Source organism: Equus przewalskii, chromosome 15 (genome assembly GCF_037783145.1).
Source record: "Equus przewalskii isolate Varuska chromosome 15, EquPr2, whole genome shotgun sequence".
In the NCBI taxonomy this organism is placed as follows: domain Eukaryota; kingdom Metazoa; phylum Chordata; class Mammalia; order Perissodactyla; family Equidae; genus Equus; species Equus przewalskii.
In genome coordinates this window covers 53,373,055-53,400,410 of record NC_091845.1, presented here as the reverse complement: position 1 = coordinate 53,400,410, position 27,356 = coordinate 53,373,055, and the positions used below count along the sequence as shown (strand labels likewise).

Sequence of the window (27,356 nt, the reverse complement as noted above, 5' to 3'; positions counted from 1 at the left end):
CAAGTAGAGGATTATTCTGTATGCACAACAAACAATGCAGACTGAGCATTCATGTTCGGGCTTAGTTTTAATTTGATAGAACAGTGAAATTGATCTGATCTGTTCAATGATAGTCACAATTATTCTTGGACTGCATGGCAATTAAGCATAAATAAAAGGTAAACAGTTCTTCACTATCAAATTTAAAAAGTATGAAGATGCACTATTGTGTGTGAGGCATTGTGATTGGTGCTGAGGATGTCAGGATAAAGGCCAAAAGAGCCTGCACACTTCTGAGGACTTGCCATGTGCCAAGCACTGTGCGGACAGCTTTCCATGCCTTAATTTATCTAATCCTTATAGGAGGCGTGGCAGGTTATATTTTTCAAAGATGACATGACAATATTACCATGCAACTTCCTAATCAAATGGTGGATATTATTTTACCACCCTCTTGAATTTGGGCAGGCCCTGTGAACTCATTGACTAGTAGAATACAGAGAAAGTAATAATGTTCCAGGTCCAGGCAAAGCCCTTAGCTGGCCTGGCAGCGTCCTCTCCCTGCCTCCTGGAATACTCACTCCAATGCTGCCATGCTCTAGGAAGTCCAAGCCACATGGAGAGGCCGCCTGTAGGCACTCCATATGACAGCCCTAGCGGAGGTCCTGGCCAACAGCTGCCACCAATTGCTGACCATGTGAAAGAATCTTCTTGGACGTCCGGCCCAGTTGAGCCTTTGGATGGCCCCAGCCCCAGCTCCCATGTGACTACACCACATGAGAAATCCCAAGTGAGAACGGCCCAGCTGAGCTGGTCAAATCATGAGAACCATGAGAGGGAGTAATAAACTATTTTAAGCTCCTAACCTTTGGGCTGGTTCGATATGCAGATGATCATTGGATTAGGAAGTATAGGCACAAGTTTTCATCTTCATTTTACAGATAGAGAAACTGAGTCCTGGAGGGGTTAGAAATTCCCAAGTTCACAGAGCTGGTAGGTGGCAGAGTTACGATTCAAACTCAAGGCAGCGTGACCCTGACTGCAGTTTCCACACGTCACTTCTTCCCCCTGGGAACTCCTAGCCTGGGAAGAGAGACAGCCAAGGCTGAAGGGGGGCGGTGTCAGACACTTGCAATGTGGGTGCAGGGCTGGGTGCACACACAAGAGGGAGGGGACCCACCCACTTTTGCCATGTTGTCCTGCTACCTCTCCAGCCTCATCTAGCACCTTCCCTTCCTTTGGACTCCATGCTCAAATCTGAATAAACTTTACGCCCTATGATACATCATGCTTCTGTGTATTTGTCTGAATTCTCTTCTCCACTCACCAATGGCTGATTAACAACTCTTTATCCTTCAGTGTGTGGTTAAGATGGCCCCTCCTCCAGGAAGTCATCCCTGACCTCTCCACCACTCCCCAGTAAGGGTAAGATGTCCCTCATGGGCTCCCACAGCACTCCACTTTTACCGTATCATTAGCCTTCACCATACCGTATTAAAATTGCCAGCTTTGTTGGTCTGTTTCCTTTTTATCAGGAAGCTCCCAAAGGGCAAAGAACATGTACTTCCGTGTCTGACATAGAGCCTGGCACTTTGTACTTGCTCAATAAATACTAGTCGAATGAATGCCATGGGAGATTGCTCACTGCTCAAAGATGCCTTCCCACAGGCAGTGACATTTCAGCTGGACTTTCTTGGCTTGTTGGGAATTTGCCAGGTCAACAGTTTTCAACTGTGGGCATAAATACATCAAAATCACCTGTGGAACTTTTTCCAAACATGGAAATCCAGGCTCCACCTGGGTGCCCTGAATCACAATCTCCAGGGCCAAGCCTGGGCAGGTATAGGATGTACAGGTTTCACAGGTGATTCTAACGTGCAGATCACAGCGTGGAAAAGGGAAAAATAAGCAAGATATTCTCTGCAGAGAATAACAGGAACCAAGACAGGAATGCGCAGCGAAGGTGCTCCAATCAGGGTGCTATCATCACAATAATAGATATCTCATCATCATCATCATCAGTGTCAGCAACATTTCTCAGCATTTGACCTATTTTAGCTCCTTTGATCCTCATAGCAACCATTGCCTACAAAAAGCACAAATCCTAAAGCTGGTGTCCACAGTGCTGCTGGATCTGCCCCAGGCCTAACTCTCCAGCCAAGCCCCCAGCCCTTCTCCACATGTCCCCACGCTCCAGCTACACCACACCACGGGCAATTCCTGCAATCCCCGGAGCTGTTTCAGGCCTCCTGCCTCGGCATGTGCCGTTCCCCCTTTGCCCACCCAATATGTTTTCAATCACCCTTCAAGATGCAGTTCCAAGCAGCAACTCTGTGAAAGTTACTCCTCTCCATTCACGACAAACGCTGCTCGCTCCTGTGGGCCATCCCCGCAGCTCCGTATTAAGCTCACAGATACGTGTGGCGTGCCCCTTTACGCCAGGCACTCTGCTAAGCACTGGGCATGAGTGAGAACCCTCCAATCCAGACCTGGGCTCCGCCCCGTGGAGATGACAATCACAGCTCCCTCTGCACCTGACTCGATTCCCTGTATTGTTATAGGCTGCAGACTCCCTGGGCACGGAGTTCCTCTTCTGTGAATTGTTCTCCTTGGCATGTGGAAGGGTCCAGTAAGGTTTGCTGAATGATGGATGAGTCACAGCTAACTGGGAGAAGCCTCCTTCTCCTCCCTCCCCATTCCAGTGACCCTTCCCCCGGAAGCTCTCTCGATTACTCAGACTGCCTGAAATTCTATTACAGATGCAAAGTCCTTTATTTCACCCTTACAGATGGTCTCTGAAGCTCATGGTTATGGAAACAGCAATGTGCTGGGGGTCCTTCAGCCTCTAGGTGATGGAGTCTTTTTGTCCCAATATATAGGACATAAGGAATATTGAGAGATATATATACAAAAAGGTAACATGTATTACTATTAGCCAAACACTATTGGAGGCACTGTCGTGTGTATCATCCCATCCATGTCTCCTAGTTGCCCCAAGGGATCAGTTCTGTTGTTGCTCCTTTTTACACATGAGGAAATGGAGGCTCAGAGAAGGGTAGTGACTTGCCCAAGGACACATGTCTAGCAAGTGATGGAAACAGGAGCCAAACCCAGGTGGTTTGGTTCAAGTCCTGCCCCTCAGCCACACAGCTGGGCAGCAGACACAAAGGTTTCAGGGTCCCGCGGCGCCAAGGACCACACTCCTTGTTGGCCCTCAGTGGTGAGCACACACTGCTCTCCATCGGCCAGGCCTCAGCCGCTCTGTTCCGCTCACCCTCTCCCTGTTCCTCTCACGGCCCACCCAGCTTCATGGCTTCCACCTTCTCTCCAGTTGTCCTTTGGCTTCTGCTGCCTCTGCCAACGGCTAACCCCTCCAGTGCCTCCCAGTCAGACTCCTCAGGAGCTATTGGGCACAGCTCTCATGTCAGGCCACTCCAGACACCGCTAGCCAACCTCTTGATCAGCTGCTCCTGGCTCCCATCAGCGTGGCCGTGAGGTAGGGACACCTGATCCGTGCTCCTCAGAAGGTCTGGGAGCACCACTGGGTCCCAGAGCCTTATGAACTTTAAAAATTCACTGGAAAAGGATTTAACAGGCAGGTGCTGGAAAAGGGCCATGGACACCTGATGCTTTTGCCTTCCTGCCTTATTTGCCATAACAAAATATTGTAGATTGGGTGCCTTAAAGCACACAGTTTGTTTTTTCACAGTCCTGGAGGCTGGGAAGTCCGCGATTGAGGTGCCAGCCAACTCAGTTCATCTGGTGAGAGCTCTCTTCCTGGCTTGGCCTTCTCGTGGTATCCTCATGTGGAAGAGAGAGAGAGGGAGGGAGGGAGAGTGGGAGAGAGAGAGGCAGGGGAGAGAGGGGGAGAGGGAGAGAGAGAGAACTGGAGGGAGATAGAGAGAGAGATTACAGGAGGGAGAGGGAGAGGAAGAGAGAGAGAGTGAAGGAGTGGGAGAGATGGGGGAGATGGAGAGAGAGAGTGAACGCTAGCTCTCTGGTGTCTCTTGTAAGGGCACTAACCCTCATGACCTATCTAACCCTAATTACCTCCAAAGGCCCATCTCCAGATACTGTCACTCTGCATGTGGATTTGGGGAGGATGTAAATATTCAATCCCTAACACTGCCTAACATTCATTCCCCTTTCTGGGACCTGCACCCTGATCTTCCTTTAGGGAATCACCCCTCCCCCATTCAATTCCCATGGTTCTAGGGAATTCCCCACCCCCAGCTGCACTGGTAGATGGAACTTGGCCTGTCCAATAAAAAGGTTCCATTCCCTTGCATATGATATTTGGTTGAAAGATGGAGCCAAGACCCATATTTGGACCGATGAGATGGCCTGTTATGGACTGAATTATGCCCCCTCAAAATTTATATGTTGAGGGGCTGGCCCGGTGGTATAGTGGTTAAGTTCACACAGTCCGCTTCAGTGGCCTGGGGTTTGCCAGTTCAGATCCTGGGTGTGGACCTATACACCGCTCATTAAGCCATGCTGTGGCAGGCGTCCCACATATGAACTAGAGGAAGATGGGCATGGATGTCAGCTCAGAGCCAGTCTTCCTCAGCAAAAAGAGGAGGATTGGTGGCAGATGTTAGCTCAGGGCCAATCTTCCTCAAAAAAAAAAAAAATATATATATATATATATATATATATATATATATGTTGAAACGCTAACCACCAATGTGACTGTATTTAGAGATGGGACTTTAGGGAGATAATTAAGGTTAAGTGAGATGTCCTAATCCAATAGGCCTGGTGTCCTTATAAGAAGAGAGACCAGCTCTGTCTCTCTCTCCCCACGCACAGGGGAAAGGTCATGTGAGGGCACAGTGAGAAGGCAGCTGTCCACAAGCCAATAAGAGAGGCCTCACCAGAAACCAACCCTCATGGTACCTTGATCTTGGACTTCCAGCCTCCAGAACTGTGAGGAAATAAATTCTGTTGTTTAAACCATCCAATCTGTGGTATTCCATTACAGCATTCCAAGCAGACTACCACGGTACCAGAAGCATTGGGGAAGAGGTGCCCTTAATAAAGAGGTGGGACTATTAGCTGGGAGGAAATATAAGCCTATGCTGCCGGAGGTCACTAGAGGCCCTGCCTGACGGTAAAGCCAACACAGAGGAGAGTGAAGCCAAGAGACAGAGGTCCTGATTGTGCCTAATCTGAGCACCTGGATCCAACCATGCCTGAAATAAATTTCACCTCATACTACAGTTACATAAGCCAATGAATTTGTTTTGCTTGAGTTTAATTTCTGTCATTTGCAACCAAAAGCATTGTGACTAATAGAGTCAATTCTCATTTTGTTATTTTTTTCATTACATCTGACCAGATGTATCATCATAATCACATTGGTCTAAACAAGTTGTGGTCAGACGATGACACTCTAATTGAAGCCTTGGAACCTGCACCCTCTCAGGGCAGGTAAAAAAGAAGAACTTAGAGATTCTTGAATTCTCAACAGCTAATCAGAGACCACCCATCCGGCTGGCTCCCTCTCTTAGAGTGTGAAGTCTTTAATGGGAGAATGCAGTCCTTTGCCTAAGCCCTGGCTCATGGGGGCAGTCCTTCACACCAAGAAAGCATCACGCCTGTGTAGACATTTTGGTGCACTTGGCAGCGGGTCTGATCTGTGGAGCCTTTTCTTGCACACCAGGCTGGCACATGGCTCTTGTACTGCCGAGCATCTTGCTCAAGCTCGTAAGTGATCACGATAAAGTGATTAACACAGAGTGGCCACTCCCAGTGATTATTTTCTTTCTGGGCTGGGTGGCTTATTGGCCAACAACAGTCAGAGAAACTCTGTAAAGTCTCAACTCTAGTGGACTCAGGGTTTGACAGTGATTCTCAAACACCAGCACACATCTGAATCATGTGGGAGGTGAGGGGGCGACTTGTCAAAACACAGATTGCTGAGCCTCGCCCCCAGAGTTTCTGATTTAGCAGATCTGGGCGGGGCCCAAGAATTTGCAAGTGATGCTGGTGCTGCTGGCCTGGGGACCATACATTGAAAATCACTGATTTAGAAGACTGCTGAGGAATTGGATGAAGCTCCCTTAGAGGAAGAGACATTATCCAGTGCTTGGTTCTTCTGCTTCCCTGAAGCCCTCACTTCAACAAAGACCCCCTGTCATCTCCATTGTGGGTTCCAAAGCCTTGGGAAAGTACAGGAGTGAAAATGTAAATCTACGTGAAAAATGATACGCATACCAACTTCCTGCCTGTGGGCATAGAGCTGGAAATGTTACAGAACGCCTGCCTGTCTATTGCCTTGTCACAGCAGCCCCTAGGTGCAATTATCTTTGTTTTACAGAGAAAGAAATGGAGGTTCCAGGCACTGTGACTGCTGTATAAAGAGAAGACAGACATTGGAGGCAATTTGTTTTTTGGTCATGAAAATGATCAAATGTACACAAAAGTAGAGGAAATAGTGTAATGAATCCCCAAATGCCTCAACTTTGGCAATGCCTGGTTCTCAACCTTGAGTGTTCATCAGCATGACATGGGATACTTGTCAAAACACAGATTGCCTGAGTATGTCCACATTCTAGAATTATCAAGACTGCCACTCGGATAGCACTGGCATCCAGTAATCTCACAGAGGGAGACTTTTTATGTTATCTCCAAAGGAAGTCACAAGTTCGGCCACAGGGACACTCTGCTCAAAGGGAACACTGATAACATATCTCATTGTGGCAACCCTGTTTGGACCTGTCTTCATTTTAAAAATAACCCAGAATGGGGGCAACACAGTATGTCACTGGATAACTGTTTGACAGTGTCTAACAGAAGTAAACATATCCTCGCCTTGTGACCCAGCACATCCACTCATAGGTATTAACAAATAAAAATGGCAAGCAATAGGATATATTGGAGTATATGAGGAAGCCGTTTTGTGTAAACCTAATTTGGCCTGACCTTGTCTTTCCAAAAGGGCCTGACCAAGGCCATTGAGCATGCATTGTATATCTGCTTTAGATATTCCCTACGGCAAGAACAAAGGCCCTTGAGATAACGGGGCAACTTCTCTCCCCCTCCCAACATTGGCATTCCCTTAAGGATTAAGCATCTTTCCTTAGGCTGGGAACTGATTGCTGCACTCACCTGTGACCACCCAGCTCAAGACAATAGACTTGCCTCCCGCTACACCCACCAAGATAGCAGACCCACTACCTGCTGTGTCCATCAAGCGCTGTGCTGACAGGGCAATCTTGTGACTATTGTGGGAGGGACATTTCAATCATATGTGAAACAGCCTGTTTGGGGGTATATAACCACTCTGTATACCTCACTTACTTGGTGCCCTTTCTTCCTTTGGGAAGAAAGGCCCCGGGCCATGGTCCTCAGATTTCAGCTCAGAATAAACTCACCCAAATTTTCATTTATAGATTGGTTATGGATTATTTTCGTCGACAGTATTTACCCCAGAAAAATGAGAGCTTATGTCCACCAAAAAATCTTACCAGAAAGTTCACCACAGCTTTATGTATTAGGTACAACAGGACAAATCTCAAATGCATAGTGTTGAGTAAAAGAAGCCAGACACACACACACACACACACACACACACACACAAAAGCAGCCAGACACAAATGAGAGTATTCTGTGTTACTTCAAGTGTATCAAGTCTAAAAGTAACTAAACTAAGCCATGGTGAACAGAAAGGAGTATTGTGGTTACCTGAGGCTTGGGGAAAAGAGGCTGCGTTGAGGGACGGTAGATTGGGAATGAGCAGGTGGGAACTTTTCGGGGGTACTGGCAGGTTCTATTTCTTGATCTGGGGAGTGGCTACACAGGTGTACGCCTACAGGAAAATTAATGGAGCCGAACACGGAAGGTTTGGGCATTTTGGTGCCTTAAGTTGTACTCTCAGCACACATCCGCAGCCACACCCACACAAAATCCCAGGAGGCTCAGACCCAGCTGCGGCCGGGCCTTGCCCACGACGGAAAGGCCACGGCCCATGGCGTCCGCTCCCCTCCTCCCTCCAGCCCCACTTCCGCGCATCCCCGAGGGCAGGGACCGCCGCGACCTCCCCGGGAAGCGCCGGCCCGGCCCCTGCCAACCCGGTCTGGCCACCGCTGCATCCCGGGCTCGGGGCGGGGCAGGGGACGCGTGCGCCCCGCCCCGCCGGCCGCCCGCCCGGGGGCCCGGCCCCGCCCCGACCCCGCCCCCGCCCCCGGACCGCCCCTCCTTATCTGGCCCCTGGGCGGCTGCCTGGGGAGGCGGCGGGCGGGCAGGGGCCGCGCGATGTCGCACGGAGCCGGGCTCGTCCGCACCACGTGCAGCAGCAGCAGCGCCCCGGGCCCCAGGGCCGGCGCGGGGCAGGCGGGCGCGAGCCCCTCGGAGGGGCTGCTGGACCCGATCTACCCCCGCACGCACGCGGCCCTGCTGAAAGTGGCGCAGATGGTAAGAGCGGGGCGGGGCTGGGGTCCCATGGAGTGGCCCGGGAGGGAAGGGGTCCCGGGGGTGACGCGCCAGGCGGCTGGCGCGGGCGGAGCCCTCGGAGCATCTCGCCGCAGGCGTGCGGGCGGCGGATCGCGGCGGCAAGTCAAGTTGGAGGAAGGCTCCCTCTCGGAAAGTTGCGGGTGCAGCCCTTGCTCCGGGGCCCCAGGGCCCCAAGTTTCCCCAGCCGCCCCGCTGCGGGGCCTGAGCGGCTTCTGGTAGAAACCACGGGCAGAAGTTCCTTTTCGTCTTCCTTCCTCTTCCGTGGCCGCGCCGCTTCGAACCCGAGCCGGGGGTGGGAGAGTCGCCCGGGAGGCGGCGCTGAGGCCGCGAACCCGCCAGCGGCCTGCCCTGTCCTCTGAACCCGGCCCCGCGGGGCCTCCTCGCTCCGGGCGCTTGAGGCAGGGGGCCGGAGGTCCCGCGTTCCATGGTGGGGAGAAAGCACTAGGACCCTCGGGCAGCGCCCTGGACCCCTGCCCTCTCGAGTTCCAAGGCGGGGTCCAGGTCTCAGGGGCCGCCGGAAGGCAGATGGTCTGTTTGGAGTAGCCGGTACTTATTTGGGGAGCCAGAGTCGCCTGAATGGGGGTCACCTGCGGAGCCAGGCAGGATGAAGGGCTGGGCTTTGAGGGTGACCTGCGGCGCGCAGGGGCCTTCCGCCAGGGCACACGCTGCCCGGCCTCTTCTCGTGTTCTCCACTCTTTTCTTTTCTCCCTTCCCATTTTTTTTCTTTAAAAAATTTTCATCTTAAACCCCTTTCCCCTTTGTTTATGTTGTGAAACTGGGTTGGGCTGTTTGTGACTCTCCACTCATTGTAATGTTTGCAGCAAGAATGGTGGAGGGGGGAGTGGTGGTTTTGAAGAGGGATGTGGAGAAAGGAATGTGAGGGTAGAGACGAGGTAACAGCCCCACAAGCTGGGCCTGCTGAGGTGGACCCGCCCCAGGGGGCTGGACGCAGGCTGAGAGCTGCCCCTGCCTCCACAGCACTGTTCTGGTGTGTGTAGATGGGCTCTCATTTCCTGCTTGGGCCGGATCTGAAGGGAAAGGGGCCTGAGTTCCCTTTTCTCTACGAAGGGTGTTTAGATGGATCAAACATTAGGAAGTAGGGGCATGTTAGCTTCTACTAACAACAACAAAAAAATGTGCTGAGCAGTGTTGGTTTTGAGCAAGGCATTTTTTGGCTCAGGCTAACATTGCTGATCAGCCAAATAAGGCGCCCAGCCTACCTCCCCATCCTTAAAAGAGGATAGGGGTGAGACAGACCCTACCCGATCACTGGGAGACATATCATGGGTCGAATGATGAGTTTAGTGGATGAAGATGGGGATGAGAAGCCTCCATCTTGGTCCATGAGTTTGATGCACAGAGGTAATGGGGATGAGAAGCCTCTATCTTGGTCCGTGAATTTGATGCACAGAGGTAATGGGGAGGAGAAGGCTCCATGTTGCTCCATGAGTTTGGTGGACAAAGATTGTGAGGAAGAGAAGCCTTCGTTTCATTTTAAGCTCCTCAACCAGACTGTGGCCCTTGTGCCAGGTCGCAGGTGACAACGATGAGCCTATTGTCCAAAGAAGAGAACAACGACTTGGAGAATTGCTTCTCTGTGTGCCCCTGCTAAACCCATGCCTAGGAGGTTCTCACACCTTCTTCCTTCCCTGGGGAGCTCCCTGTGGATGCAGGCTGGTTTGAGCAGACCCCAGGGCTGCAGTTGCCCTTGCAGGTGGTCATTTTACAATCAAGAGACTATCTAGGACTTGGGCCTCTTGTCTCCCTTCTGCCCGTTGCCCCCGTGCTCCTCTCTCCTGGGATGCCTGCGTCAGCGTGTGATGTTCATTTGTCTTCTTTGCTAGAAAACACTTGACAGCCAAGTTTTAACATGGGGAACAGCAGAAGCAGCTGAAGTGGTGCCACCCTTTGGGCACTCTGTCTGTGGGTCTCGCATTTTGACCGTTGATGTCTCACTTGCTTCCTGAACAGGCTGACCTTTCTGTGCTAGACTTCCCGTAAAGTGTTTTCAGCATGGTCTGAGCAATGGACCTGCCAAGATATTATGTTGAGAAATCATTGCAAAGACTGTTCCCTTGGAGAACAGCGTCCTTGCTTTGCTTTGGGCCTTTCCTGGGCCTACCAATACCAGAAAATGAGAAGATGAGAAAACAGGAAGAAAGTGAGTTTCTAAGTGAATGTTGAACTTGCCGTGTCATCTTAATGAATTCTTATAATCCTGTGGCCACGATCGTTTAGTTTCTTTGGTCTTCCTCTTTAAAGACACAGTCACAATTGTTGGCCCTAAGGGTCTGGGTTTTTTTGTTGTTGTTAATAGCTGTATGTTTTGAGCCCTGCTGTTCTTGATAATGTGCTAGGAATGACATACTATATACCGTGTATGTGTCATTAAATGTTTTTAAGAATCCAGTGAAGAACATGTTTGACAGGTGAAGAAACTGGCTCTAAGGCTGAGCTGCTCAAGTCACACAGCTGTCAGCAGCAGAGGTGGAGCCAGCCCCGGCCTGAGTGGCCTCATCCCCAGAAGACTTGCACAGGTGTCGCTTATTAATGCATTGAGGGCAATCAATGCCACAGTGAGGTACCACCTCACACCCAGCAGGGTGGTGACAATAAGAAAGACATAATAAGCAGCAAGAATGTGCAGGAGGTGAAGAAGTCAGAACCCTCACACACGGCTGCTGGGAATGTAAAAATGGTGTGACCACTTTGGCGAGTCTGGCAGTTCCTCAAACTGTGCCCATAGATCCAGTAATTCTCCTCCTAAGTGGAACATACTCAGGAGAAGTGAAAACATGTCCACACAAAAACTCGTACACACAGCGTTATTCATAATAGCCAAAAAATGGAAACAACCCAAATGTCCATAAGCTGATGAATGGATAAATAAAATGTGGTATATCTATACAGTGGAAGGTTATTCGGCAGAAAAAGGAGTGAGGTACTGATACATGCTCCAACGTGGATGGACCTTAAAAACGTTGTGCTAAGTGAAAGAAGCCAGACATGAAAGACCACACATTATATGCTTAGACTTAGACGAAATGTCCAGAACAGGCAAGTTATGGAGACAGGAAGTAGTCCGTGGTTGCTCAGGGCTGGGAGATTTCGGAGCAATGGGGAGTGGCAGCTAGTGGATGCCTTAACATTTTCTTGGCTTCTGGAAACTTTTTTTTCCCGTCTCATTGGCTAAAGACAACTCATCACAAGTACTGAGATAAGGGGTTTGTTTTGGGGATGATGAAAATGTTCTAAAATCGATTGTGGTGATGGTCACACAACTCCGTGAAAATACTAAAAACTGTTGAATTGTACACTTTAAATGTGTGAATTGTATCTCAATAAAGCTGTTAAAAAGAAATAGATCTAGGGAGGAGCTTGAGGAGGTGGAGATAACTCTGCATGATGCCCCTGGGTGTGGGAGGGCCACAGCTACACTTGAGGAAACTGCCTTAGTGTCCCCCACCCCACGTCCACTACTAGAGGGAGGAATGTCTGCCTGTGAACCTCACAGAGTCTGAGCTGAAGAGCGAGGTCTCCTGGCATCACCTGCGTGCTGGGGGAGCCTGAGCTGGAAGGGATGCCCTGGAGTCTGAAAAGGTCCAGATGCTCTTGCTCATGGCCTGATGGGCACTCCTCATCAGTTCATTTGTTTGGCACTTATGAATGCCACATTCATCTTCGTTTCTGCAGGAAACAAATGGCTGCGACGAAGCCCTTGCCCTCAAGAAGTCTGTGGTTCTGCTGAGGAGACGACAAGTACCAAAACTGTCTGGTCAGGGAGATGAAAGCGCTGATGGTTGCCCGCATTAGGGAGGAAGGACAGAGGGAAGATGAAGTGGCATTTGAGTTGAATCTTGAGAGTGAGTCTGGGTTTGTCAGGTTGGGAGCGCCCCATTTCCCTCTCCAGTGCCATCATTCAGTGTGTTTAAGTTAGAGATAAATGATAAAACATCATTTATCTTTACCATTTATCATCACCGTGGCGGGGGTGGGGCGGGGGGAGAGAGAAGATGTAACAAGACAGGAGCCAGTATTTGGGCAGTTCTTAACCATCCCTCCCCTGACATTTAGAAAGAGGCTTTATTTAATTTCTTGAGCATCTGCTGTGTTCATAACTCTGCGTGGCATGTGGAATACAGCAGGTAACAAGACAGACCCTGTCTGCCTGCGCGGAAACACAGAGACTGTGACATTTCCAGAGCCATAATATGGAGGAGAATGTAGTTTCACAAGCAGCAAAGATGGAAACCTAAATGTCTTCCAGAAGCTTCACTTATTTATTCAGCAAATATTTGAGTACCTACTGTATGCTAGGGCACTGTGGAAAGAAGAGTAAACAAGACAGATCAGCCCCTGTTCTCTTTATACTGTAATAGGAAAAATAAACATGAATCAAATGATTATAAATATATAACTATAAACTGGGACAAAAGCTATGAAAGAGAGGTACTCAGTACTGTGGAGAATTAACTAGGGGATCTGACCTGTCTGGGAGGTAAAGAAGGGCTTCTCTGAGGAAGGGATATTTGAAGGATGAAGCAATAGCTTTATCAGAAGGAAGGAGAGCACAGACAATGGCTCTGAGTCTGGAGGAAGGAGTATTGCTGTGCTTGGAGGGGAGAGAACAAGGGTGGGGGTGTCATGGGTGAGACTGGAGAAATACACTGGAACCAAACCCCCAAGGCCTGCCAGATCCTGATGAGGGTGTGGTCCTTACTGTAAGAATAGCAGGGAAGCATCATGTCAATATCAACCCCATGTTGAAGTGGTTCTCAACGGGGCTGTACTGCCCCCTAGGGGTTATTTTGGAACTTTATGGAAACTCTTTTGGTTGTCATGGGGATTAGGAATGTATTTGTATACATTTTATTTATTTCAAGGTAGTAATGAGGGCATTGCAAATACTTAATGTTCTACAGAGAGGTTTTGTCTGAAATAAGATTAACGGAGCCTACCCAGGCTGGTGGGGCCTGAGTGGGTGTGTGAACCAGGGGAGAGTACCTAAGTTTTCTGGCATGAGAGAGCATCCTACAGACCTTCCTGGAGGCCAGGGCACTTATGGGCTTCACTTTGGGAATTCACAGCCCACTTCCCAAATAGAATTAGACTGTAAGGGATCTCAGCTGCTGGTATAGCTGTGGATAGACCTATGAGTGGAGAGTGACCCAGAGTAACCCAGAACGGTCCACCTCTCCATGTTCTGTTTACATCTGTATAGCAGGGGAGTACCCGTTTGGTTCCCAGATGCAGTCTGCATACCCATGTCCGATTTCCTGGAAGCTGGAGAGTTAAGGGCAGCAAAGAACTCCACTGCCAAGATTCTGTGACCCCAACCAAGTCCAGATCCAAGAACAAGACACTGCTTTCTATGTCAAACAAATCAAAATGAAAATAGAACATGGCAATTTATGGGCTTTATTCCCAATAGCAGAAGTAATACTTTTTTATTGTAAAAACTTTGGAAAACAGGAGAAAATAGACTCTCCCACTCTCTCTCCCCTGAGATTAATATTTAAAGTAAAATTTCTTACTTCATAGTGGACATATATAATTTGGGGTTTTTAAACAAAATTAGGATAATATACTGTATATATTCTGTAAAACGCTTCTTTTGTTTAATATATGGTGAACGTTTTCTCGTGTCACTTAATGTCTGTCTGCAGTTTGGTTTTTAACAGCGTTGTTGTAGCCAGTCTTGGATGTGCCCTGGTCTCTGAGACCATCCCCTCCCCCTTACTGTGGCTCAGGGAGCTGCCAGTTCTGCCCGAGTACGAACAAGGCTGTGAGGAACTTCCTTGTAGAGAAGTCGTGGTGTACAGATCCGTAAGTGCTTCCTCAGGGTAAATGGCAGTGACCTTTTACAGAGAGAGAAATGAAGTCCTTCTTGCCCTTTTGAGCATGGAGCACGGTGGCTTTAAATAACTGTATAGACTTTTTAACGTCTAGAAATTAATAGGTGTCCCTTTATCATCCAGAAATTTCAAGGAGCCAAATGTGATAGTAATAATATTTTAAGTTGTAATTGTATTTTTGGTGTCTGATGGTTTGGAAAAGGAACAATGACATTGACGGGCTAGAAAATTCCATGATGCCTTTAATGCACTTGCAGTCAAGTACTGGCAACTGCACCCGCCTTCATTTGAAGAATGATGATACCACACAGGTGTGAGACCTGACTTTTTCAGGCTGCAGAGCATGTAGATTTCTTAACCTCTGGGCAGGATTTCCCTCCAGGGCATCCCGAATAACCACCTGCCCCCAGATTGAGAACCACTGGCCAAGGGGAGATGGTACTGATGAAACACCAGCTGAAGGGTCCACCAGGCTGTGGGGGCCACGGGAGGATAATGGGGTGTGCGTGGTCCCTGTAAGTATGCAGAGAGTCCCACAGGTCTTCCAGCCTCACAGCAGGTCCTAGACACCCTTCAGGGTCATCGTGGGCCTCCCTTGGGGGACTCCCTGTGTGAGTCAGTGTATTTATTTAAATTGTGTCAGGAAAGGCCCCTTCTCTGCTCGCCTCCTCCCCGACTCTCATTTGGCGCTTCCTGCTCAGCGCCACTGGACATCCATCTGTTTCCTCCCCGCTGCCATCTGCCCAGGCATGCTGCCCGGGGAGGCCTCCCTCTGACCCGCCGCCCGCCACATGCTTGCTGTCTTTGTCACCGTTTTGGCTCGGCGGTTCCCTCACCCACTGCTCACTCCCTGGCATTCCTCGCTGGGGTCCTTAGCAACTCCTGGCACCAGCGGCCTGCCTCAGAGCCTAGTGCTGGCTGCTGGTTGCAGAGGCCTCGGGTCTTCCTGAGGGAAGAGAAGGGTGGGCTGGACTCTCTCCTCACCTCGGCCCCATCCTGCGCTCCCTGGCCGAAATCGTTAACGGAGATGCTTCTCAGCCTCCTGCAGAGAAAGCATTTCACCTGGTTTGTGTTTTAATCAGCAATGGCAGTGACAGGGCTTTCTTTTCCTGATTAGCACACTTTTTTTTTTTTCACTTTAGATAGATAGGATAGATTGATAGAGAAAGAGAGAGAAATTGTCTATAAAGTGGTTTCTTTATACCACTTGTTTACAGAAAGGATTGCTGTGAAACTTAAGAGAAAAGCAGTATCATCCTCATTTTTAAAGATGGAGCAAATAAAGTTTCTTCAGAAGTGAATGGGAAGGGGAAAAAGAAATTAATTAAATGCTTTTAGGTACAGAGTAAATTGGAACCTTCTGGAAAGCAGAGAGAATGACTAAATATAGTATGACCTCGATATATTTCTATTCACTTCTTCTTAGGTTTTCTTTATTCCCCTGAGAAGGCAGCAGCAATGCTAGTATTGTTTATGAAGAAGTTTTTTAAAAACTTTTCCTCTCAAATGATAAAAGTGATACTTTAATAATATAGTAAGAATAATAGCATCTATCACTCATTGAGTTCGTGTTATGTGTCAGCCACTGGGCTAGGCATTTTACGTGTGTCACCTCATTTAATCCTCATGATAAGTAGGTCCTATCATTATCTGCATTTACAGATGAGGAAACTGAGGCTCAGAGAGGTTAGGTACCTTACCCAAAGTCACAAAGCCATAAATAGTGAAGCTGGGTTTTGGAGCAGGCAGTTTGAGTCCATATCGTGAGCTCATAAAAGGACAATTTGAGGTCATTTCTTTTTCATTATCAATACACCAATGAGTATTTTCCCACGTCATTAAACCTTGTTTGAAAATGATGTTGTGATAACTGCCTAGGAGTCCTTGTTTGGTTGTACCGTAATTTATCCATTAGGCCCCTCGTTGGTGGGCAGGCTGCAGCAGTCCTGAAAGGAAGTGCTGTGAGATACGACAGCAGGTGCCAGTGACAATTTCACCCCTTGCCAGAGATGAAATCAGCCGGAGTGGGGAAAACCCCTCCCTGGGTACTGAACAGTGTGTGTGTAGTATTTTAGAAAGCATTTTCACGTGTTGCCCAGAGGGCTGCTGGAAGACTTAAGAGGAAACCATTAGTGTTCATTTTTAAGTCATGAGTTCCTCCAGATGGGGCTACTCAGGTTTGAGTGTCTGCTCTGCTATGTCAGGCGACTTTACATGCACGTGCCCTTTGTTTAACCCTTCCAGTGACCCTGTGTGTTACTTATTTCCCCCTTCCTCTGGTTGAATGGAGACTGAGAGGTTTTGTAACTTGCCCAAGGTTCAAAATAGCCTTGAAATTCTGGAGCCAGCCTTGGAACCCAGGTGTGGCCAAGGCCTAGCCTTTTCCTACCGTGGTATGCCATCTCTCCATGTATGGTGAGCAGGCTCCCAGGCTAGCCCACTGTGGCAGACACATCCAAGGGTGACCCCCAGTGAGTCAACCTGTGTAATTCCATTCTCTTGAGTGTAGGTGGGCCCTGTGACTTGCTTCTAACCAGTAGAATATGCCAAAGGTGATGGCTGTTACTCCCGTGATTGTTACATCATATGCCAAGGTGAAGGGATGCTGCAGGTGATTAAAGTCCCAAATCAGCTGAGTCTCAGTTAATCCAAAGGAGATTATCTCCAAGTGGGCCTGACTTAATCAGGTGAAAGTCCTTAAAAGAGATAGGGGATCCTTCCCAAAGGGAGAGATTCTCCTGCTGGCCCTAAAGAAGTAAGCTGCCTTGTTGGGAGAAGGCCGGGCAGAGGGCCACGTGGCAAGCATCTATGGGCCATGGCTAGAGGCTGAGAGCGGCCTTCGGCTGACAGCAGCAAGAAAACGGGGCCTTCAGTCCTACAGCAGCAAGGAACTGAACTCCACCAACCACTGTGCCAGCTTGGAAGAGGACCCCAAGCCTCAGATGAAACCCCAGCCTAGCTAACGTCTTGACTGCAGCCTGGTGAGGCCCTGAGGAGAGGACTCTTGCCTGAGCTCCTGACCAGTAGAAACTGTGAGATGACAAATGAATGTTGTTTGAAGCTACTTAGTTTGTGATAATTTGTTATGCAGCAGTAGATAAGTCATACACCCACAGCGTCCCCTGCGTCAGATCTCTGGCACTCTCCTGGCTGTTCCTTAGCAAGGAAAGATGGAGCAACAGCTGTGCAGGAGGCAGAAGGTGCGGTGGCCATTTGTATAATAACAAAGAATTTTTCTATGGGCTGTGGTCTCATGTCACTGAATTCCTGTGGAGTAAATCTGTTTGTTGAGTTCTCGCCCTGGGCATTGTGCTGAATGCTTTATATGAAGAACTCACTCATCCTTGCAGCATCCGTAAGAGGTGTCAGTATTCCCATTTTACAGATGAGGAAGCTTGCGTGGGGAGTTTAAATACCTCATCTGCAGCCACCAGGCTTGTCAGCACTGCCGCTATCTCCCCACTGTCCCTCTCTCCTCCAGGTCCCTTCCCAGAGCCATTCTAAAAAAATTAAAATCCTGATCCAAATAGGAACTATGGTCGTATAATTTTAAAATTGTATTTACCTGTTTTGAATAGATAGCGTTCACATGATCAAGATTTCCAAAGTACAAAAAGCCCCCCAGTGCCTACTTTCCCTCCCTGGAGGCTACCAGTGATACCGGTGTCTTGGGTATCCTTCCAGTTATTTGCTGCTTCTGTGTGTGTGTCTACTCTCCTAGCCTACGTGGGAGCATATTTATACTCACTGTTCTGGACCTGCCTTACTTTCCATCTTGGAAATAATTCCATATCCATTCAGAGTGTTTTCATTGTCCTTATTCTCTCTAACAGCCGCATTGTGTTGCAGAGAATGGATTTGTCATGATGTATTTAACGAGTCCCCTATTGACAGCCTTTAGGTTATTTCCGATCTGTCATCTCATAGTGCAGTAGTGGATACCTTTGTACATATCATGGTTTTGTGTATGTACAAGAATATCAGGAGGAGAAATTCCTAAAAGTAGAATTCCTGGGCCAAATGTTGCATGCTCTTGGAAATGTTTTCATCCGTCCCGTAACTCAGATTCTCAAACATCATCTTGTGACCTTCTCCCAGAGGGTTGCAGAGGTCTTCCAAGTCCACTGTTTTGGAGAAAGACTCTACTCAGTGTTCAGAGTTCCACTGTTCCAGTATCCCACTTAAGTTTAAGATATGAAGAACCTGGAAAGTCTGCATAAGAAGACCTGTGTGACCAACATTATTCTTAGAATTTTCCAACGTCCGTCACAGGAAGTGTTGAAGTCAGCGCTAGAAGTGGAGCTAGAGATGGCGATTCTTGTGCAACTGGTTTCTTGACCAGGCAAGGGTGGGAGAAGGAGTTAGAGAAAGATGGGTCTCAGAAGTCTAGCCTCAGCCTGATCTTGCAGGGAGCTCTGGAAAGTGAGGCGTGCCACGGAGATTCACCTGTTTTGAGGCAACAAAGGTGGGCTTTTGTCCCCTTCCTTAGCTACAGACCAGGGAGGGGAGTAGATAGATTCCCAGGGAGCTCTGAGCCAGGCAGCTGCATCTGTCCAAGAGAAATCTTCAGCAGAAAGTTGCAGGTAGGTGGAGTTAGCGGCAGCGCCCCCTGCAGGAGCTGGAGGATGATGCACTGAACTGGTTAAAGGGAGCACAATGGAGCAGGGCATGGATGGAATGCCTGTGTTACTCAGGAGCCAGTGGAATTGCTTCCTGTCTGTCTGATCTCTGCTGAGGCGCTAAGCTGATGCGCTCTGGGGACTACAAACCTGACTGCAGCCTCTTTCCACCTGCACAACTGGTTTATCAGTACTCTTATCCAGGCGCCCCTGGATCTGCAATGCCAGGCAGCTGTGTGACAGACCACACAAGACGTTTGATGTTACTGTTTGCTTCCCATGTAAACAGTCGTGTTATTTTTCTCAACTCTTATTTGAAACAAGAGGAGAGGAAAACAAGGTTTACTGAATGAAAAATAAAATCAATAGGGAGCAAAATTATTTCTGTAACCTTTTATGGACAATTAGAATCAATGTCATGGTGGTGTACATAACTTGACCATATCTGTTTTCACTCCTTGGAGAGACCTAAGACCATAACCACAGAAAAAGTTTCCTGGAGAATAGGTATTTGATTTCAGTGATGGGGGCCTTGTTGACACATACTGTTGTGAATTTCACTTGGAAAAGGTAAAAGAGGCACTGTGGACCCCTTGTATTGATAATGTGACATTGGTTTTACTAGGTTTCCTCGAGTGTCGCCATTATTAAGCAGTGTGTCCTGTTTACTGCTTGCCACTTTGGGCAGAGGAAAACTCTGCAGCATAGTATGCATTCCCTGGTCTTGATGGGGGTCTTCTTGCTGACAGTAAGTCTACTGTCACAGTGTGTGGTGACATCAATCCTGTATTTAGAAATGTGATTGCTACTTCAACATATAGTGGCCTTAGTGTGGTTTAGGGATCAGAATTGCTTTCCAGATGTAGTGGGTTGAATGGTGGCCCCCACAAAAATATATATCTACATCCTGATCCCAGGAACCTGTGAATCTTATTTGAAACAAGGGTCTTTCCAGATATAATTAAGGATTTGAAATGATTATCTGGATTGTCTGGGAGGGCCCTGAATCCAATGACAAAGTTTTTGTAAGAGACACACAGAGGAAGAGAAGGCGGTGGTGACGTGAGGATGTGGCAGAGGTTGCAGTGGTGCAGCCCCCAGAAGCCGGGAGAAGACAGGAACAGGTTTTCACTAGTCTCTCCAGAGAGAGTGCAGTCCACGGATGCCTTGATTTCAGCACAGTGATACTGATTTTGGACTTTTGGCCTCCAGGACTGTGAAAGAATAAATTTCTATTGTTCTGAGCCACCAAGTTTGTGATAATTTGTTACAGCAGCCACGGGAAACTAATATAAGCAATTAAGACTTTCCATTGCAGTCAGATCCTGATAATCTTCGGCAGAGTAGACTGTAGAAATTCAATACTTTCTCCTTTTAGAATCACTGCTCATTGCCAGGAATGAAGCTTTAGGGAGGTGATGGCCCCCCTCTGCCACTCTGGATGGCGATTACATCTGAATCTTCTTTATTTTAGAACATCTTTTTCCTTAATAGTCTCTTCAAAAGAGAAGCAGTCCTTGAATTTCTGCTGAGAAAAGCAGAACCATAAAGAATGAGCAAACGTGAAGAGAAGATCAGAGCATCCTTCTCAGATGGCAGGGTTGGGGCGAGAGATGAAAAGTATGTTCCAAGGAAGTGCTGCTTCTGACCTTCCACAGGCGTTGAATGCAGTGTCCCCAACTCCCCGGACCATTAGTTTGCCAAACAATTCTTAACAGCGTTCTAGCAGAATCCTCAAGATACTGCAGCTCAAAAGGTAAATATATTAAGGTGGTCAAGTGAGCTCTGCTTAATCTACTTGTGAAATAGTGGCTATTTTTTAAAACGTTCGTAGAAGTGCCCGATGATTTAAGTCTCTATATACTCTTTTGTAACTTTTTATTTATAAATAATTCCAGATCTACAGAAACTTTGCAGGAACAGTACAGAGAACTCCCTGTGTCCCCTTCCCCCGGGTTCTCCAGCTGTTAATATTTTACTACATTTGTTCAATCATTTCCGTTTATGTGCATGTTGTTATTTTTCCTCTGAACCCTCTGAGAGTAAGCTGCAGCCACCATGCCCTTTTGTCTGGCCGTACTTGACTGTGTACCTCCTAAGAAGGGCCTTCTCTTACAAACCGCAGTACAGTTACGGCAGTGAGGAAACTAATGACACGAGGGCTGCTGCTATCTAATCTGCCAGCCTCATTCAGATTTCACAAGTGACCCACTAGTGTCCTTTTTCTGGTCTAGGATCCCATTCTGATCACATGTTGCATTCAGTTTGATGTCTCTTTAATCCTTTCCATCTGGAATAGTCCTCCTTGTCTTTCATGACCTTGATGTTTGTGAAGAGCCCAGAACAAAGCAGCCCCATCAGTGGATATTAAAGTTGGTCTGGAGGGACCCTCTGATTCTCAGGGTTTTGTAGCTACAGTGGAGGCAAAAGAAAAAGAAAAGAAAAGGTGTTTGGCTCCTGGTGTACCTTATCTCAATTCTACTGCTTTTGTTTTTGCGAAAGTCCCTTTTACAAACTTCCTATCTGAAGTTATCAATAGTTATTGTTTCAAGGTGAGCTTAACTGCATGTCCTGTTTAAAAAAATTTAAAGATTTAGCTCAAATGTCGCATCCTTAGGACAATGGCTAAAATTTGCTGAGGGCTTATCACCTACCAAGTCCTGTTCTGTGGACTTGACCTGAGTCACCTCATTTAACCCTCACAACGGCCCCAGCAGTTAGGTACTCTTATTTCTCATATTTTTTACCATCTGGATTCATGGTCATGGTGCAGTCAGATGATGCCGGGCGGGGGTTCAACTCAATGGCAGAGATATTTAGCTGTTCCCAAAAACTCCTGCTCCCTCTTGCACCCTACACGGGCTTGTTTCTGGTTGATAGTCGTGCAGCCACAGACGTTTCCTGCAGCCATGGTGGTTAATTGCGGCCGGCCGGGCAACTAGTTCTCACCAATGGAATGAGAATAGGAGCGCTAATTGTGACTTCCTGTCTGAGGCTTTTAAGAGGCAGAATTCTCTACTCTTTCTTTATCAGCTCTATGCAGAGGACTCCAAGGCCCTGTTTTCCATATTAAAGTTAAGGGAACAGACAAACCCAGGCCTAGAGACGGCCTGCCTCTGAAGGGTCTCCCCGACCCCCACCTGCAGTAGTCTCCTGAACTCCACCCTAAGCGCCAGCCCCCTATTGTGTTGCCCAGTCTGATTCCTTCACAGCACTTTTCTAGCCGAAACCCCTCGTTCGCTCTTCGTTACTCGGTGATGGTGGGTCTTCTCCACCAGCACCTGAACTGCAGAGGGGCAGCGACCTCTCCATCTGGGTCACCACAGGGCACCTGGTTCAGAACGTGGTGCCTGGAATATAGAAAGCTCGCATCATCATTTTTTTTTTAATTCGAATGAATGGATAAAAGCACGTTTTCTTTGCCAAAGCCTCTGGTATTAGCAGTCCTTTCAAAAAAGTGAGCCTGGATGAAGAGCTTGAGAGCCTTGGACTTTGCTCAGAAGTCATGGTGACGCTGTGTTGGGAGGCACCTGCTGAGGGTGGTCTGTGGGCCCAGCTGTGGGAAGGACCCCTCTGCCAGGCCCAGAATGCACCCTGGGGCCCCTGGCCCAGAGCTTCAGGTCCACAGGCCAGGAAGCGGGGAGTCTGGGTGGAGGGAGGAGAGGCCGAGAGAAGACACAGGTGGGGACCCTAGCAAGGAGAGGCTGGGCTGCCCAGCCCAGAATTTGTGATAAAGATACAGTTCTGCACTGGCTGCCAGTGCGATGGCACCTTTCCTTTTTGTTCAGTTGAGTTGACAGGTTTCCGCTGACTCACACAGTCAAAACGGCGGGTTCCTACGCCAAAGCAAACAGAGACAAACCAAGGGATGAGCAAGTGTCTGTCAATTTGTCAAGCTGTCAGGGCAGGGTTCCTAATTTAAACCAACATCAGTAAACACAGAATAGTGGCATTACTGTGTCAAATTAAAGGCTAACAGAATCGAATGCCAGACGTGGCCAGCTCACTTTTCGGATTTCTGTTTCTGGCTCAGTGCTAACCCTTTGGTGTGTCCCAGTTATGGCCCTTTGCCTAGCAGAGGCTCTACTTCATGTCACTTTGTCAGATATTTATTTCACGCCCACTCTGTCCCAGCCTGTGCCGGCTGCTGGGGGTACAGTGGTGAACGAGGCAGAAAGTCTGGACGCTAAACAGGTATCTTATTTTATCACCTCTGAGGCACCACTGTTTTAGACACGGCTAAGAAAGAAAGAAAATGTTAATTATATGATGGCACAAATCTCTCATCATTTAGAATTTTTATGCTCATTGAAAGAATTCTTTTAGACTTAATTAAATGAAAATTTTATATATTCTTTTATTTTTATACATACTGTCATCCTCTGTGCCATCAAGATTGTGAGCAGTGCAGCATTCCTTAGGAGAAGCCGTAAGAGTCTAGAGGCCGTTGGTGCTGGGCTCGCAGGCTGGCTCTAGACTCCCGCTTTGGGAGTGGTGCCTAGACCTGCCTGATTCACCATCACGCCGTCTCAGCCCCACCACCCTCTGGTTCCCAGGGCTTCAAAGAGCGCTCCATTCTTGTTGCTGTGATTTTCTCCCATGCAGCTGACATCCATTCTGCAAGTTTTGATGCTGGCACTTTGGACATTGGCACATGGCAATGGTAACTACTCCACAACCGCTCTCTGGTCTGGCTGGCAGCAACTATAGCATACACCTCTGGCTTGAGGGAAGTAAAACATGAAGGAAGTAGCACCTTTGAATCAGTGAAGTGTGTTTAGTGTGAGGGTGATGAGCATCGTGAAGGAGGAAAAAAAGGATGCTGTGAGCACTGATAACAGGGCTCCTCCCCAGTCTGTGTGTCAGGAAGGAAGGAACCTCCAAGCTGACACCTGAGCACGGGAAGGGGGAAGGCAGGAGGAAAAAGCAAGAAGAGTGTTCTGGAGGAGGGAACAGCCTGCACAAAGGCCCAGAGTGGAGAGTTTGAAAAAAATTCTTAATCAGTTCACAAAATGGACTATTTGGTAGTGGTTCAGTTTGGAAGAACTGTTAGCCACTGAAACAAGTTAGTAGTGGTTCTCACAACCTCTCCGTCATTGTCAGCTGTCTCATGGAAACTGCTGGAGGAATTAATGATGCACGAGCATGTTACTTTACCTGTTTCATCTGGATCTTCCAAGGAAGACGTTTTATAGGTCTAGAATTTTATTTTTGTTTTCGAGATTTTATGTTATTACACAAATATGATTAGAGTAGCATTAATATAATTAGATCCGAAAAATTATTAAAAAACAAAATTCCCCCCTCGGCCCACTATTCCATAAATTCCGTACACCATCTGTTTTGGTCCTTGTCTAAGTGTATACGTGAAATTTGCAGGGCTGATCCTACTGATTACAATCATGGATTCTGCTTCCTCTTATTTTTGTATTTCAAAATCCAATATTTAGTGACATGTCTCTGTTTCTATAAAGTCTTCATAATTGTGCAGTAATATATACAATCATCTAAGTGGATATTCTTTAATTTACTTAACCCTTAACTTTTGAACATGTAGCTTGCTTTTGAGCTTTTAGCTGCCATAAATGATATTACATTGAATATTTGCAGGGGTTTGCAAATTACAGCCTGCTGCCCAAATCCAGCCTGCCACCTGTTTTTGTAAATAAAGTTTTATTGGAACACAGACAAACCCATTCTTTTATGTATTGCATACGGGTACTTTTGTACTACAATGGCAGCGTTGAGTAGTTGCGATAGAGATTGTATGGCCCTCAAACCCTAATATATTTACTATATGATCCTTTACCAAAAAAATTTGCCAGGGCTGTCCCGGTGGCCTAATGGTTAAGTCTGTGCACTCCGCTTCAGCAGCCTGGGGTTTGCAGGTTCAGACCCCAGGCACCGACCTAGCACTGCTTGTCAAGCCATGCTGTGGTGGCATCCCACACACGAAATAGAGGAAGATTGGCACAGATGTCAGCTCAGGGCCAATCTGCCTCACACACAAAAAGAACTTGCCAACCCCTGTTTCACAGTGTGTAGTAGAGCTTTCTTCTGACTAGAGGTATTTAAGACAGATTCTGATAGATCTGTTATTTTGTTAATTTCAAAACAATTTCTAATTTACAGCATGAATGTGGTCGACATAGACAGTGACACGTCAGGAGAACAAATGAATGAACCACTTCATTGACCATTACAAGATTATAATAATTAGAAGCTATTATTAAAGCAACTTTGGCCCATTTTGTTTGTACTCAGAGTTTACTAATTTACGTCTCCACTGTAACCCGCTAGTAGTACCCAGTTCATTCACAGCATTTCTCACAGTTCTTAACTGTATTAGTGTAATGCTAGTGGCTGTAACAAATGAACCCTCAGATTTCAGTGGCTTAACACAATGGCCTTTCCCCCAGCTTGTTCCCTGGCTAGGCACCTCTTCTCAGCTATAGCTCTATACTTTGGAAGGAGAACAGATTTTTGATATCACTTATATCACTTAGCCATCTCTGCTACAATTACTATTTTTTAAAATTATTTTTTAAATAGATAATATATATATTAAAAATATACATACTATATTTAATATATAGTATATATTGTATATCTAATAATGTATATTCACATGGTTCAGTTCAAAATCCACAAAGTCTAAAAAGGATAAACTAGGAAAAGTTTCCCCACATCTCGGTTTGGCTGCCACCCTTCCCAGGTGGTGACATTGTCTCCATGGTTTGGGTATACTGCCTGTTCTGCACCTTGCTTTTTTTTTTTTTTTTTTTTTTGAGGAAGATTAGCCCTGAGCTAACATCTGCCAATCCTCCTCTTTTTTCTGAGGAAGACTGGCCCTGAGCTAACATCCGTGCCCATCTTCCTCTACTTTATATGTGGGACGCCTGCCACAGCATGGCTTGACAAGTGGTGCCATGTCTGCACCTGGGATCTGAACTGGCGAACCCAGGGCCGCCGAAGTGGAACATGTAAACTTAACTGGGCTTGCCCCTGCACCTCGCTTTTTAACGTTTTTATTATGGGGAATTTTCAACATAACCATATTGAGAATATTATAGTGACCCCACACCCATCACCCAGCTAAAACAGTTATCAACACATGGCCAGTCTTGTTTCATCTAAGTCTCCCATCCACCCCATGGATTATTGTGAAGCAAATCCTAGACTCTGTATTTCAGTATGCATTCTTTTTATAATGAATACTAATATTACTATTGTCACAGCTTAAAAAACTCACAGTAATTCCTTAACATCATCAAATATCCAGTCTGTTCAGGTTTCCCCAGTTGTGTGTGTGTCTTTAAACAACTGGTTGGTTCAAATCAGGATCCAAATAAAAACCACACATTGTATTTCATGCAAGTGTCTCTCAAGTCTCTTTTAGTCTATGGGTTCCTCCCCCTCCTTCTTTTTCCTTTCAGTTTATTTCTTGAATAAATCTGGTCATTCATTCCTATGGTTCATTCCCACTGAGTAGATGGGTCTGAGTGCATCCCTGTGGTGTCATTAACAGCTTCTCCAGTCCCCTCTGTTGCCTGCAAGTTTGCAGTTAGATCTAAAGCTTCATCAGATTCAGATTTGTTTGGTTTGTGTGTTACAAGACCACTTCATGGGTGGTGATGTGTTTCCAGCAGGGGATAGATAATGTCTGGTTATCTCTGTTTTCTTGGTGTTAAGATTGATCGGTGGGCTCAGGTGTTATTACTCAGATGCCTCCATGATAAAGTGCACACCTTGCTTTTTTGATAGTTTTCACCTTGCTATTTTCATTTAAGAGGTTATATTTGAATTCATAGCTTGGGGTTCTGTAGCTCATAATCATTTATTTGCTTCTTTCCCCCCTTAATATCTGCCCTTTCACTGCCATGGGGGCTGGGAAGATGTTTCAGAGTCTATTTCCAGGCACCTCGCCACCGCATCCTAATGACCAGTCTAAGCTTTCTCGTTTCAATTTTCATTCTTACCTTTGCATTGGCTTTGCAAGTTTGCATCTTCCTTGTTGCCCTTCATGATGGTACTTCAACACTGTATTCATAGGTCCTTTTTGGTGCAAATCTCTGCTCTTCCCTTCATCTTTGACATTTCTTACGAAGTCTCCTTTTATTGCCTTCTTGCTTTAGGAAGAGGTAAAGTACAAATTACTAAGATAATAAATATTCAGATTGCACAGACCATCTGTCCATGAACAAATGTCCAGTGTAAGTCAATATTAATTTCCGTTCCTCAGGGCCAAGGGGAAAGGTGAAGAAAAATAAGGCTGACGGAGTAGTGGTTTCTATTGAGTTTCTAATTCACACACAGAAAGAGACTCCTTCCAGAAAATTCAGCTAAGGAAGAAGAAAGGGTAACTCAAGACTGTGATGACATGGGGCCTGCAGATTGTTTACCGTAATAGAATTGTTCCACGGACCCCCATGAGGGTTCTATTTTG

At 47.1% G+C, this 27,356-nt stretch overlaps 1 protein-coding gene across 2 annotated transcripts in view; it reads left to right on the top strand.

Annotated features, from left to right (window-relative positions):
• Positions 1-8,168: 8,168 nt before the first annotated feature.
• CMTM7 (CKLF like MARVEL transmembrane domain containing 7) overlaps positions 8,169-27,356 on the top strand; it is a 59,825-nt gene continuing 40,637 nt past the window's right edge. Inside the window, exon 1 of one of the 2 annotated variants that reach the window (XM_070575897.1) lies at positions 8,169-8,397. In XM_070575897.1, coding sequence (XP_070431998.1) covers positions 8,239-8,397 — 159 coding nt within the window. In that variant the 5' untranslated portion in view covers positions 8,169-8,238. The remainder of the gene's footprint in view (positions 8,398-27,356) is intronic. The other variant, XR_011527086.1, reaches the window with a different exon arrangement.